The sequence below is a fragment of the Condylostylus longicornis genome, unplaced genomic scaffold (genome assembly GCF_029603195.1).
Source record: "Condylostylus longicornis isolate FDR11 unplaced genomic scaffold, ASM2960319v2 ptg000048l, whole genome shotgun sequence".
Lineage (NCBI taxonomy): Eukaryota > Metazoa > Arthropoda > Insecta > Diptera > Dolichopodidae > Condylostylus > Condylostylus longicornis.
Window position 1 is genome coordinate 21035214 of NW_026578017.1, and position 16615 is coordinate 21051828.

At 25.7% G+C, this 16615-nt stretch overlaps 1 protein-coding gene across 1 annotated transcript; it reads left to right on the forward strand.

Moving 5' to 3' along the window:
* The first annotated feature begins 501 nt into the window (after nt 1-501).
* On the forward strand, nt 502-13961 carry LOC129611099 (putative uncharacterized protein DDB_G0286901). The gene is made up of 3 exons (XM_055524049.1): nt 502-1688; nt 13100-13389; nt 13476-13961. The coding sequence occupies exons 1-3, from the start codon at nt 557-559 to the stop codon at nt 13884-13886; spliced, it is 1833 nt and encodes a 610-aa protein (XP_055380024.1). The 5' UTR covers nt 502-556; the 3' UTR covers nt 13887-13961.
* The last annotated feature ends 2654 nt before the right edge of the window (nt 13962-16615 follow it).

Genomic DNA, 16615 nt, shown 5'->3' on the forward strand with positions numbered 1-16615 from the left:
TGTGTGTGTTAAACAAATAAAATAGAATGAGTTAATTTTGAAAATAAATAATTGTATGTTTTATTATGAATATAGGGATGACTCTTAAATAAACAAACAAACAACAGAATTTAAAAAGAAAAACAAACAATATAACTGGCAATTATGCATACATGTGTACATATCCGCATATATGTATAGGGTATAATATGTGGTGACAGGCATGCGAGTATTCATTTGACAATTTTCTTTTATAAAATTTTCAGTTCATTTTCTAACTTCAATGTAAGCGGTCACGTGAAAATAAAATTGTGTTATTAATTTTTTTTTGGAATAATTTTTTATAATAAATACAATTGAATATTATAGGTAACAATAATTATTATAAATTAGTTTTGAATTGTCGTCGGTAATTAGAATTGTTATAGGGTGCGGATTTTATTCGATTGAATTGCGCATAACTTAATTAGTTAAATATAAAATTAAATATTCAATTATGGAAAAAGCAAAAAATTGTTTATATTATTTTTAATTTTTAATTAATATTAATTAAAAAGTGAGAAAATTATTTTACAAAATGGATAAAAATAAAACAGAAATTGAAATTTTAAATAATAGTAATAATAATAACAGTGTTGAATTGAACGTATCTAACACAAGAATGTCACGTTTAACAAATCAATTTTCAATTGAAAATTTATTATCAAGTCATAATAATAATAATAATCAAACAAATAACAGCAATATGGATAATAATACAACATCTTCACCAATAGAATCTCCAACAAAAGCATATAACAATAATAATAATAACAATAGCAATTTAGATAGTTTAGATTATAATCAAGATGATAATCATCAAACATCTCCTTCATCATCAGAACAAATACAAATAGAATCGGAATATAATGATTCAACACAATATCAATCATCACAACAGTCAATAAAAACATTACCAGTAGCAATAGCCGAACAGCAACAACAACAAACAACACCATCAATAAATTGTGGTTTTACACAATTAGGATTAAATAATTTTCCATTTTATAATCCATGGATGGGTTATTTAAATCATCATCCACATTTAAGTCATCATCAACAACAGCAGCAACAACAACAACATAATTCACTACATCAAGAATCTCGATTATCACATTTCTTTTCGAATCCAACAAATTCATTAGCAATTCATTTACAAAATTTATCAGCAGAAACAACACAAAATTTAAATAAAAGATTTTCAATATCAACAATAGATCGCCATCACTCTCTGCAACAATTATCTTCATCATCACCACCACCAGTAGATGAAAACGGATTAAGAATATCATCAATAACAACAACAACAACATCATCAACACCAACATCAATAATGTCAAATTTTTTAGATCCAAGATCTTTTTTAAATCATTCGGATCCAAGATATCGTGAAACTTTAGCACATTTTATGATGAATAATTGTGGTGATATAACAGCACGGGAAAAATTAACTGAGTTATTATTAGCGAGTAGTGCTAATAATAACGCTATACAAAATGATTATTTAATTGCAAATAATGATTTAATAAATAGTTCAACTGAACAACAACAACAACAATTATTACAAAATTCAAATTTTGATCAACGTTTTAAAGGACGTATAACATTAGGTACTGCGGCTGCTGCTGCTGCAGCTGCAGCTGTTGTTGCATCAGCATTTTCACAAAATGGTAAAATTTTAGATATAGCAGATAAATCAAGTGATTTATTAAATATGGATTTAAGTACAAACCATTATCATCATTCTCATAACAATAACAATAGTCATAATCATCATCATAATCCATTGTTACAACATTATAATGGTACAATAATTAGTCAAAATAATGGTAATAATGTAATTAGTAGCAGTAATAAAAATAATAATATTGATAATAGCGGAAATTCAATTGATAATAATCGTTTTTATCAAATATTCAATATTAAATCTGATATTAATGATCGTGAGAATCGTTGCAATGATGATTTAATTGATGATAGTGTTGATTCATGTAGTGAAATTAGTTTAACAATGTCACCGAATGGATTAGACAACAAAGGTGATTAATAATTTGTTATATATAACTTCAAATTATTTTTTTAGTTTTTTATTTTTTATTCATTTGAAATGATTAGGCATTTTTTATTTTAAAAAATGAAAATATTTAACGCTTGTTAAAGGTGATTAAATTTATATGGTAATTTTCATATTTTGTAAAAAAAATTAATTTGTAATTCCTTTTGTGTATATGAAAAAAAATCAAGAGCCGCTCCCTTTGTAAAAGAAATCTGAAATCTTCAATTAAAGTTCTTATGTGTCTCTTTTATACTTATAGAACAAATTCTTCCAATATTTGGTTATAAAATGACATTGCAACTATTTCGGATGAATGATTTCGAAACTCGATTATTTACCATGAAGAAAAATAAACTTATATTGGAATTAATTATCATAAGTTCTAAATTGAAAAATACCGGAAAAAAAATACATGCATAATGGGAATTTTAGATAACATATGGAAATGAGACGAACGAGATTGCAAACTGTGATTTTATAGAAAACTGTGATCAGTAGTTGCTTTGAATACGTGTTGAAAATTTGCGTTTCTTAAAGGAACTATATGGACCACATATAAAATGTGTTGGTTTGAAACATACGACAATTATTTATGGCTATAATATTAGCAGTGTAAAATTCAGGATTGTGGTGACGTAGTTCCAGGAATTTTGTTGTTTTGGCAAAAATTGTTAGCTTCCAATAATAATAAAAGAAGCTTTGTGAATATTAATTCAGTAAAATTTTTATTTTGCCTTAAATTATTTAAAAAAAATAAATAATTTAATTGTGTTAACAATTTAATGTAAATGTACTCATTGATATTACACTCCGTTCAATGATTACAATATCAATTCACTCATTGGACGGAGACACTTTTCAAAAATTGTTTATAAAAAATAAAAATAGTATAGTTTCGAAAAATTGAGTTACCATATAAAGAATAGAATAAATTATGTACCGAAGTTCGAAGAATGTTAAGTATTAGAAAAATTTATTTGTAACGTGCCAATTTTTCTAAAATACATCTATTAATAAGTAATGCACTAATTTTAATTTTTATAAAATTTTCTGCAGATTTTCCACGATTTAATGCAAATTATTAGTATTGAAATTTAATGCAACCTTAGTGTTAAAGTCATATAACCTTTTAAAATTAAACACTCCACATTACTGCTAGCGATTCTACTTAAAATTACATAATATAAATTATCAGTAAATTATATTTTTATAAACATTGTATATTTGGTATACGAATTTTTTACGCAATATCCATGCTCCAACTTATAATATTATAAGTGCATTCCATCCAACCCAAAATGCAATTTACATTATAATTACATATAACACGTGTGTGTATATTCCTCTTTTTGTTTTGTGCTATGTTAAACAACATTGACGTCAGACTCATTATAAAATGTAATAATTTAAATATTTAAATTCTGTTAGCAGCCTATGTTAGGAAACTTTAACTGTGTGCATTAAATGAAAAATTAATAACAAAAAAAAATTATCACGTACTTAAAGTCAACGCTTGGTAGCTTTTTGTTAACGTTTTCATTTTGTTAAGTGATTGAAATGATACGTGCTTTTAAAGTAGCTTAAAATTTAAAAGCCAAGCAAAAAAATAATAAATTTTATACAATTATAAAGAACAGTATTGGTTTAAAGTTGATATGATTGAAGCATTTTCATCACAACATACGTATAACATGAAAAACCAATAAAACTTCCATTGTGTATGCAGTGTACACTTATACATTTTCACTTATTTACACTTAAAACAAAATGATTTTATTAAATTATGGTACGTTCACACGAAATTGAGCCTTTTAATAACGCAACTAATGAAAATAAACGAAAAAAGTGTTTTGATTTAAAAAATTTGCCGTAAGCTAAAAGCACAGTAAGCCAATTTGTATGGTTTCTTAGAGTACTGTTCTATACATACACATAAATAAAAAATACAATTTTTAAATAAAATTATTTGAACACAGTTTGATTAAAAACGTTTAAGATTTTAACTAACAATTTTTTTTTGTTAATCGGGAATAAAATCAAATACACAATGTTCCTGCTTTACTCCCCTTGGAATCACAGGGTTTCCATAAAACTTTTACAATTAACTCTGTTAGAAGCCATTTGTTTTACTTCTGCTTATGTCATTTTGGCCTCTGTAATTTCTTTCTTTATTGTTCTTTGCCATGTATTCTTAAGTCGTCCAACGCTTCTTCCAGGTTCCACCCCAATGGCTGTCTTGTTATTGGTTGGTTAGATCCCAGAGATCTGTGTCGGTAATTCATCTGAGCCAGATTACTTGGTAGATGATTTTTAGGCTTTTATTTATGAATACCTGTATTTTGTATGTGTATTAATTTTTTTGTCATGTATCGCAACCATACAACAGGACTGATTTCATACATGCGTTGATTTTGTATTTCTGAAAAAATGCGAAAATAGCCAAATGTCAGATAGCCCATAATTTGCCTTAGCCACTTCAAGCTGTTTTCTATGTCTTCTTTAACCCCTCCGGTTGTCGATGTTATATTGTCGAAATAATTGACATCTTGTATTGTGCTGGCATCTATGACAAATTAAGAAGGGTTTACTCATTGTTGTGTTTATTCGGAGGGATTTGGTTTTTCTTGTGTTAAATTTCAAACCCACTTCTGCCGCTTTTATATGAAGCACATTTAGCTTGGCTTGCATGTATGAATGCGTCTGAACTTCAAAATTATATTTAAAGTTTCTTTGAAAACAAATTTGCTACAGAATATTTTGTACAATAATGCCAAATATTGGAAAGAAAAAATTCTAATTAATTACATAAACATATTTTTTTATATTACAAGTAAGAAAGCGCACAGCATAGTTATAGAAAAAACAATAATTCGGCACATGTTTAACAGTGTAAACAAATCACTTATAGATGTAATGTAATTATAATAATACCACCCATAAATTTTTAAAAATCTTAATTACTTAAATGAGCTTAGTAAACTAAAATTATTTTTGAAAACCAAACAATAAATTAATTTTTCAGTTAATGAAATAAGAAGTGCTTACTTATATAATATGTCATTAAGACAGTTTCGTTCCTGTTTATTATTTGATTCTCTTCAAGATTTTCCAAGCTGAATCCATTCAAACCACTCCGAAATATTTGTTATTTAACAGATACTAATAAAAATCCTATTGATTTGACCCGTTCTAGATTATTTTTATAATTTGGTACTTCAAGCAATCTTTCATTACTTAAACAACGATCATCTGGTATCGATTGCATCCCGAAAAATAATCTTTCTTGTTACAAATTTAAATTTCCCACAATTTAATCTTAATATTAAATAATTTTTTATTTACATGAACCTTCAAGTTCAATTTACCATAACTGAACTTTAACAATTTTTTAAAGAATGATTTAAATTTAAGTTTTTTGTAGCTCCATCTTTAATTTCATTTCGAAATTTTATCAATACACTTAGCTACAAAGAGATATGCACATATTGCAATACAAACTTTGTATTTAATTTCCTTAAAACAAAATGGTTCCAAATCAATCAGCTCTTCAACCACAAAACTTATTCTCGTATTTGTATTTTTATATTAATTTCATGTCCATGATACGCTCTTTAACACTCTCTATAATATAAATTATACAATGAGTTCAGTTTTAATATCCAGCTGTTACTCAATTATAGTGCTAGCTGTCACTCACTTATATAATGTATATATACATTTTACATTTAAAATTTTCAACTTTTATAAATAATTAAATTTCATTTCAATATTTTATTTAATAATTTTATTACAAATGATTTCGAATGAAATGCAACCCTAATTTAATTTAAAAATTTTTGCATTTAGTATTTGCAATGAAAGCCATAATAACCATTTATGTATGTACTTTTTGCGTAGAGATACTCAAAATCATACCTAAGGCTAAATTTTAAAAACTCTACAATCACTTATCTTCACCAAATTTCTAAGTCCTTATCAAATTGTAATCATTTATCAGCCACTTATAAAAAATTGTTTTTAAATAAAGCATAAATTTTTAAATTGGAAAAATTATTCTTGCATTTTTATAATTTTTATATTTCTCCCAAATTTAGGGAAGACTAAAATATTATAAATTTTGCAAATTTTTTTCTAATATTTAAAAAATCAAATCAAAAACTTGAAATTAAATAAATTCCCCATTATTAAATTATTAATTGTTAACAATATTGTTAATAGTTTTCAAGTGCCATTCGAAAGAAATTTCTTAAACTTTAAGTAAATACACATATAGACTACTAAAATAGAATTTTTAATTACAAAAGAAAATAAATTCAAAATACTTTGAGTAATTTTCATTGATGGCCCTTGAACAGATATGAAATTTTTTTTTATAGCGTTTCTGTCATATTAAAAAATAAAATTTTACAATTAAAAAATTAAAATGAGATCAAAAATTAAAAATAGAGCAAAAAAAAAATTTTTCAACACCTCCTTTATTCGTATAGAGCGTAAAAGTGTTAAATAAGTATAACAAACGTCCTTTTTAACAAAATCTAGACATGCATTGCAAATTGTTTGAAATACAAAAATTAGAAATAAAAAAAAAAAAATTATCATAACACTAAAACACATTCGTCATCATTTCAATTCTATATTTTTAACACTTCACGGATAACAATTTGTTAGGAGAAAAAAAAATTACAGTCTCTTAACTGCTTTTTGTTTTTTTTTGAAAAAAATTTTCAACTTCGTTTCACAATAACAATCGGCTAATAACAATTTTTTTTTTTTAAATATGTATGTGTGTATGTACATTTTCTAAATTCGCTACTGTAATTCGTCTACATCACTACTATATTGTACGTTTATTATTTTCTGTAGTACAAGGTGTTTCACAAGCAAAAATCAGAATTGTGTTATTAGAATCAATGATAAGTGCAATAAGCCTGTTCTCCAATTCGAATTTGTAGTTTCGGCTTTTAAAATTATAAACTAGCCACGTTTAAAGAAGATTTAATTCAAAAGTTTTGTTCAAAATAAAGAGAATATAATTCATTATCGAAGAGGAATCCATAAATAATTGATCAACTTCTTGCCAACAATTTATAACGATTTTTAGATAAAGACTTGCAAATGAAATTTTTGGCAAACAACCAAAACTAAGCAAAATGGTGGTTACGCAAAGTTAGAGTCTACTTAAGTTTGGTTAATTAAGTTTGGTTGATTTTATATTTTAAATATTTGTACCTGAAACATATCATAAACATTTACACAAAACGTAGTAAATTGATTACTAGGTTATTTTTTGAACGTATTAATTTACCGAAAAATTGTATGTTATACAAACTGTAATTTATAGCTTAACTTATGACTATAGTTATTGCAATATTTAGTGCATTATATTGTTATAATTCGATAATTATAACTTGGTAATAAACAATCAAATCAATCTATTATTCCAAAATATTGTAAAATAAATTGCAATACAATTTAGTAGCCCTGAAATCCTTAGTCCTAATTTTCGATACAAATAATCTGATTTCCATGATATTTTCTTTTAGTCTTAGTCAAATTTATGTCAACTGAACTCAACGAAATTCAACTCAGTTGAATTAATCAACTGTACTAATTAAACTAAATTGAATCAATCAACTGTATAATTCCAAAAAAAATATTGGTCTTAAATATTTAATACACTTTTCAATGATTTAATGATTACTTTTAATGATTCACCCTGTAAATATTTCCTTTGCTAAAATTATGATACAGTTGCTTTATAAAATAAGTTTTTGTTTTCTAACTTTACTCTTTTATACAATCAAAGAATTTGTAATGCATTTTTGACATTTTTGACATTAAAATCATCCTTTGTCATATTTTCTCTTTTCATTGTTTGATTTTAAAAATGAGGACACTTTCAAATTTACAGATACTTATGTATATGTATACATATTTGCAGTAAGTGGTGTAGTACACATAGTAGAACATTCACAATTTTCTTTTGTTAAATATTTTTTTACTTACATATATGGGCTGGAAATTTTAATTCAAGGTTGTAGGCACATCATAAACGCTATGATTTTAATGATTGTAGTAATGATGATAATCATTATTGTTAAGGATAATTGGTATACATACTTCTATTTTAAATATAACAGTTATAAGCATAGATAGTTGAAAGCGCTGTAAATATTTGTATCTGTGCTTAATTTATTCGCACTTATTTGTAATGGTATTAAATTTCACTGATTTTACGTATAAAGAAAAAAAACAACAAATTATTTAAAGGACATCTTAATGGAAATTACTGATATTTTGCAACTGTTTCAAAATTTATTCAAAAAAAAAAAAATATTAAAAATAAAAATTATGAAAATTTTAAGTGAATTTTTTTGAAAAAAATTGTAATTTTTTTCTATTGTGATAAATAAATCACATAAAATGTGATAAGACACCGTTTAGTCATTTGGTGCATAAATTAGAATAAAAATTGTGTATAATTCTTATATAATATTCTAGAATAGCCTTAGGAACTATTTGTAATTCTTAAAATTTAAAGACATTTTAAATTTGTGGTTAAGTATTTGGAAAGCAATTGAAAATGCCGGAGAATACTTTTACCAGCAGGTGGTTTTCATGAGATGAAATTTAAACCACTTTGAAATTCTTGAACAGAAAATTATAAATTCTTATATGAAAATTAAATATTTCAATTGAAATTCAATTATTAATACACCATTATTGATTTTATTAAAGCGAATGAATATTGGCAATCAATGCATTTATTTTACATGAAAATTACACTCAAAATTACTCTGGAGTATTTGTGAACTATAACATAGCTAATTAAATAAGCTACGTTATAGTTTACGACTAGTTTATTAAATATTTGTTTGATATTATTATTTTCAATTACTCATTCGTAAAGGCTGGTGTAATTGTCAATTTGAAATGTGTTATATATACTATTAAATGGAGCGTCCTAAATGTATAACTCTCCAAAATATTATACGCTAGCGGAAGACTATACTTAAATCAATACAATTAATGAATTTACTAAGACAAACCTATAAATTAACGATCTTAGTAAATTCAAGTGAGTATTAGTAAATTTGGTAGCATAGGCTATTTGGAAAAATTAAGATAGAAACGCAATATCAAGCTTATTTTGCCTTCTACGCTTCAGGTGAAATATAAAAACTTTTATGGTTACAACTATAGTGAATTAGCAAAGTTATTGAATAGTGATATAATGGATTAGCAAGAATTATGTTAGCAAAGCTTAAATCATAAGGAGGAAGTACATATAAGTCATAATTTCTGTTAATTTCACAAATTATTTTAGATATCTTATGTCTTCTAAATATTAAAAGTTCCTCAACTAATTACAATTTCTACACAAAAATACAAGATTACATAAATTCATGTGATGATGTGGCTGTATTCATTCCTCCTCCTGCTGTTTCACAAAACTACAACTCCATTATTATTTTGTTTTCTTAAAAAAAAAAAACAAAAATTCTTAATTGATTTCCTGTCGCAAATTTATAACTGTCTTAATTTTCATTTAATCTTTATAACATTTTAATAAACCTGACCAGCCTTTCTTTTTAAAATAGTAAACATACGAACAAAATAAATTCACTTTTCTCTTCGTTCCACTCAATTCTTTTAAGTACTTTTTTAGATAAATTTCATATTATTCAAAACCTCAAACTTTTTTATCACAATAATATTTATGGAAAATTATTTTTTAACGGTTGTCTATAAGGGAAATGTTCCCCATTTACAAAGAAAATCAAAATTTTGAATTTAGCAACAAATCCCCCTTTTTTGTTGGAATTGAATTGAAATTTCATTTGAATATTCTTGTATGTATATAAGTACATACATTTAGTAGACAATCATATTAAACTGTTATTATAGAGTTTATTTTGGAAATTGAAATTATAAATTCATAATTCGGTTAACAGTTAAACGTTACACAAAGGATGAAAAATTCTAACAAACATTTATGATTTTAAAATCACCCTCAAAACATTATAACAATATTCTTAAAAAGGATCTATTAATATTGTTTTGTTACGGTATAAGTGCATGTTGAGGGTAAAAATTTTCAAAAAAGTGTGAAGTCAACATAAATGAGCGTTAGATATTTTTAGAAAAGTATTCGTGGGAACGTCAAATTTTCCAAGTGTATCAAAGTATATGAGTAGTCCTAATAGAATAATATGAGTAAATGATTTAACAACTCAAGAAAATAAGTGACATTTTTGTTAGAAATGGGATTTTTATCTCATTAACAGTAAGTTGGAGTGATATAAAAGAAAAAGTACTGGTTTTTCAATCAAATCTGAGTCAGTATATGAGGTTATTTTATTAAAAACAGATTTTTCATGTATCTTGTCTAATATTATTTTGCTTCATCCTCTTTATTATAAGTCAGTTGTTTTAAATTTAACTGGAACTAGGAAAATACCAAATTCGAAAACATTAATTCTTCCAAATACAAATGATAAAATAAAGAAAATTTAAAATAACATTTCAATTGTTGAGTTTTCATCCAGTTTTCAACAAATGACGTATATACCCATTTTTGCACATATACCGTAACATTTACAAAAGTATATTTTATTAGACGTATTATACTTTTTCGATCCAGTTCAATATCATAAAGAGTTTATTAAAGGAAAATATATAAAATGTATTTAACATGTATACAACCATATAATGATATGTGTATATGTAATAATAATAAATAACATTTATTGTTGCCATATTTAAGAAATATTTGTTAATTTAATTTGCACAAAGCTGCTTGTGCGCCATTAATTTTGAAAAAAGTCACTGAGATGCGTTTGCGAGAAATATTATTGCAACAATTCTTTCACATTGACAGTCAATTTCGAAGACGTAATTACTATGTTTATTCTTAGTTGATTATCAAGCAGATACTTAAATGAAATTAAAAAATGCAAGTACAAGGACATTTAAATAAAATGTAAAATAACGTTTGTTGGCCGGAATTTAATTAACATCAAAGTTGATTGGTTTAGTTAAGATTGCGTTAAAAAGTAAAACAATTATTGAGAATCAAGTAGTTATTATTTGACATTGACATAACATACAATGCCGTATGTATTGTATCAGGAATAATATAGGAAAAACTACTATTATTTATTACTTATACTTGTTAAGTAAATACAAGCAAAAGTTTAAGTTCTTCTTTAAAATTTCTGTAACTTCTTGAAACCATCAATGTGTTCAGAAGTAATAGACAACCGCCAATGTATTGAGACAAGATCTTTACAGAGAACATTTTTCAAATCAAAAAATATCTCAAGTTTTACAACACAAAACCCCATATAATCTAAAGTTTTCAATAAATTTTATTTATCGATTCTGTTACAAATATGGTAACACTGTAAAATATAAATTTTGTCATTTATATTAAAATATTTATTGTGAATATTTAAATGATTGTTATTGTAATTGTTAACTTCTATTGCCTTGACAGCAAAATAAAAAATATGGAGTGAGAAAGTAAAAAAGAAAACATTGAACGACGACAATACTTAGTGTTAATCCGACCATAAAAGTGTTATATGAATATGATCTGATAAAATTTATAATTTGTAAAATTAGTGGGGGTTGATACTCATGTACAAATAACTCTTATTAATTTTATATCTAGCGATGTACATATATGAATGTATGTACTCATATTAAAAGAAACATAACGTACCCACCCTGTTTTCTTATCTTGAACCGCTCACCGCAATTTATTATGTTTTTATTTACATAAATACATATGTATATACGTATACATATACAAATACAATGTCGTATTTAAATTTTGTCCTTTTTATTTTCCTTTCAATTTGATTTGATTTTTAACTTGTGACATGCTTTTATGAAAATGTTTTTACATTAATTTTGATTTTAGAAATAATTTTTGACATAATGTTTTTATACTTTTTAATACGTGCTTGCACACTCAAAAAAAAAGTTTCAGTATGTTATGTGTGCGGTGGTTCGCTATAAAATTGGACTTACTACCTCATGTTTGAGTCTAGTTCAAAACGAAAATTTATATTCTATAAATTTGCAGAAAATTTTTAAAAAATTAAATGGCTAAATTTCTTTAAATAATGCCGGATCCCGATATCAAATTCTTGGAAACAAACAGAATGGCTAAAGATTTCGATTTGATCTTTTTGGATGATAGGATTTTCTTTTGATTTTATTGGCTTTTCTTCTTTGGCTTCACTTTGAAAAACAAAGCACGCACGTTAGTACAGCTTTGATTTCTTAGCTCAATGTCACTCAATACGCACTTACTCTAAACAATACTCTAATTTGAGCACACCAAAATCTAAATTTTAAAACACAAAACCAAAAGTTTTTAGTTTAAATTTGAAACTGCACATTTATTGATGGTAAATATTATATTTCGTAGTCTGATGCAGCATATAACTTTGAGACTATGGGTTAAAAATGAAAATGGTACTTAAAAAACTAAAAACAAATAAACTTTAAGATATAAATTTTTAACAGTGAGAGTAGCAATTGTTCATTTTATTTTGAAAGTTTATTTTTAGAGTGTAACTCAATTTACGATTATACGATTTAGAAATCCAAAACAATTTAAGAATAACATGCACCACATATCTTCATATAATTACTTATATATATTATAATAATTTGTCATTTCCAAAAATTTCTCTTAAATAATATACATTACATTTTATACGTATGTCTCTCCAATCAATTAACTTTTGAATGATTTGATATTAAAAATTTGTGACCCCCTCAGAAAATCAACTTTTTCCCATCATAAACACATTATAGGCATACATCACTTAAAAGTGATTTTTACAGTCTATTTATACACAAAAAGGATAATTTAATTCTTATAACTTATTGATTGGTTTTTTTTCTTTGAAAAGTCATAAGTCACTGCAAACGACCATTGGATTTATTTAATGATTTATTTTATTGTTCATTTTATTTATTTAATTTTATTTTTTTTGCTATTTATAGATTGCCATTCAGATGATATTAGTGATGAATGCTCTGATGATGGTAATTCTGGCCACAATGCATCCGGTGAATCAACAAAAGGTTCTGAAACTGGTGGTAGTGGTGGCGGTGGTAATAATGGTAACAATAATAGTAGCAATAATAGTAATAATTCAAAATCAAGAAGACGTAGAACAGCATTTACATCTGAACAATTATTAGAATTAGAACGTGAATTTCATGCAAAAAAGTACCTTAGTTTAACAGAAAGAAGTCAAATAGCAACTAGTCTTAAATTAAGTGAAGTTCAGGTACAAAATTTAATATTTTAATTAAAAATATTTTATAATAATTGTTTTATTTATATTTTTTTCTTTATTTTAATAAAATTATATAGGTTAAAATATGGTTTCAAAATAGACGTGCTAAATGGAAACGTGTTAAAGCTGGTCTTACATCACATGGTTTAGGTCGTACTGGTAATAATGGAACAAAAATTGTTGTACCAATACCAGTACATGTAAATAGATTTGCAATCAGATCTCAACATCAACATATGGAAAAAATGGCATTAAGTGGACCAAAACCAGATTTAAGAAAAAATCCGACATCAATTGATATTAGTAGTGGTTTTGAAAGATTTGCACCATCATTAATATCAGCTCAACATTCAATACCAATACAAATGACAACTGGTTCAATATTACCATCATCGACAGGTTCTACAGCATCAGCAGTAGCTGCAGCAGCTGCTGCTATTACAACAGCAGGAATTTTAAATAGTTCAACTGATCAAAATGCGTACTGATTTTGTTTAAAAATTTTGTATAATTTATTTTCCTATATTTTTTAAATTTATTTTTTTTTGTTTATTCTTACTATAATTGTGTGCTGTGTGAATATGTTAAGTAATTGTACATACATGTATTAGTTGGTAGGTGTAAATTTTTAAGTATATATGTATGTATGTATAGGTATAATGATTAGGTATTAATTTCACATATGTTTGAATTGTAAATAAATATATTTTAGTATTATTAAATAATTTAAATTTTAAATTAAGTTTAAAATTAAACAAAAGAATTCAAAAAATTTTTAACTTAAATATTGTTTAAGTTCGATTTTCGAAATTTGGATCAATAATATTTTTTATTTAAAAAAAAAATTTTAAATATTTTATTGTTAAAATTAATAAATATGAAATTTTATATTAAAAAAACAAATTAAAAACAAATGCAAAATAAATTTTAAATTAAATTGATTAAGTGAAAAAATTTTGAGTATGTATTTTCAATTAACAACTACAAAAACAACAACAATTTTTTGCTGCTGTTGAGCCCTATCCTTCCCTGGAAGCTCAATGCTGATTTGGCGGTCTCTCATCTTAGCTTATTGTGTCTTTTACTCCAATTCTAGAACCTCAAAAACTCTTGATTCTAATCTCAATTAGATAATCAATGTAATTCAGAAAATTGCACCTTTATCAAGCAGCGACACTTCCAAAGGCGAGCTTTGAGCCCCTTCTGAAACTGAAAGCCCCTCCCGAAGCACTTTAATCTCAAACGACGTACTGCTTAACTTTCTTATAAATGATTTTCTATCATCCTGTTCTCATCCAAAAAAGCTGCAGGTTTAGTTTCCTGTTTTGTTCACATCATTCGGTAGGTGATGTATTTGGCTAGTGTAAGATTGTAAATAATATTTGCATGCTTTTAGTATTTTACTCTAATTTTAATAGACACACATAATCGGAGATTGTAATATATTGCGGTTCTAAGCAACTTCACACAATAAAATTAATATAAATGGAAAATGTAGTATTAGGTAGAAATTCAGCATATTCTGTTTTAGTTAAATTACTGAAAAATTATTAAAAATGTCATGCGTAAAATAGCATAGGTAACCGACTCTCAATTCTCTGAGAATTGAGGTACATATAATAAAAATATCTGTAATTTCTACCGGTATAGTTGCAAATTCTATTCAAAAAAATTTCTCTAATATTGTCTTTGATAACTTTGTTGCCCTATTAATAAAACAAATGTTAACAAAACCTTATGCTGTGAATTTAAATTACCTATAATTGCTTATGCATTTATTTAGCATATATACCACACATATTCAAACTTACACTTACAAACTGAATTCACATAATGTTCAGTTTCAGTGTCTTTAATGAGACGTGAACTGATAAAAAAAAAATATTTTCTTTTTCTGAGAGAAAGCAAACAACTTTAAAAATAAGAAATCAGAAAAGTACGAATTTCAATTCAATTGGAATATACATATATATGTATATGCATATATTCAAGTTATATATGTACATATATATGTATTTAATATCAAATAATTTATTGAAAATGAAGAATAATTATTGTATGATTTATTATAAGTTTATGTTGTTGAATCGAGCATAAATAGAATAACAGTTGTACGACATGTCATAGCACCATTAATTTTATAATAAACACTTATATTACATGTGTATACTATAATTCATTATATACACGTTCATTTCAAGATTAATGGAAATACAAAAAATTTTAAAAGATCATAATTGGATGTTCATTTGCAATTCGTATCAATGTAAACTGGAGTTCCTATAGGCAAAGTTGTTTGATATATTCAATATTTAATTATGTTTTTTTAAAAATAATGCTTCGTTTCATTCAAAGATATTTAACGCTACCAACTTCACTCATAATTAAAAATAAATATTAATATTGCTACTCTACACTTCTTCAGGATAATTGAGAATAATTGAGTTTGTAAACGGAAATGAGTTTATCTTAAAGTTTCTTTAATAACAAAGATACACACTAAAAAACCAACATACACACTAAAAATATGTCATTAGAGCTCTATTTAAAAGTTTAAAGCCATCTATACCCAAATAACAACATTGAATATTCTATGTCAATTTATCTACGGTCATCAGTTGGGAATTGCGTAATCAAGCAATATTGCATCATTTTCATCTTAAAGTTTTTATTCTTCATAATTGCAATGACCACACCTAACATACATACAAATACAAATTTTGCCGAATAGAATCTGCATCATCTGCAAAGTTTTTTGCAAAATTTGATTTGCAAAAAGGAAAACATAAAGCCGCATTGGAAGCTAAGCAGTCCACTTAAAGACGAAACGTAATAGTAAAAAAAGGAATTTAAATACATACTGGACCAAAATTAATGGTTAGTCGTTTCCGATTACTTTTGTAATTTATTTTGGGGACGGTGTTTTTAGTGGATTAAAGTTCCACACTACTGCTTGTCGTTTGACAATGTCTTTCGATATGTTTCACCCTTCCTCTCGGTAAAAAAAAAAAAAAATTAAAAACATGTACCACAAACCCGCCTATTCACTGACCCTGCATTGATTTGAAATGCGGGATCTTTTGTTAGATTAGATTTTCACGGTAATACCAACAGAGGCTATCAATAATGTTACAATAAAGGTACTAACTGGCCGTAACATTTTTTTACCTCGACGACAGAAAATGCTCTTGATTGTCAACATTTAAAATAAAGAATT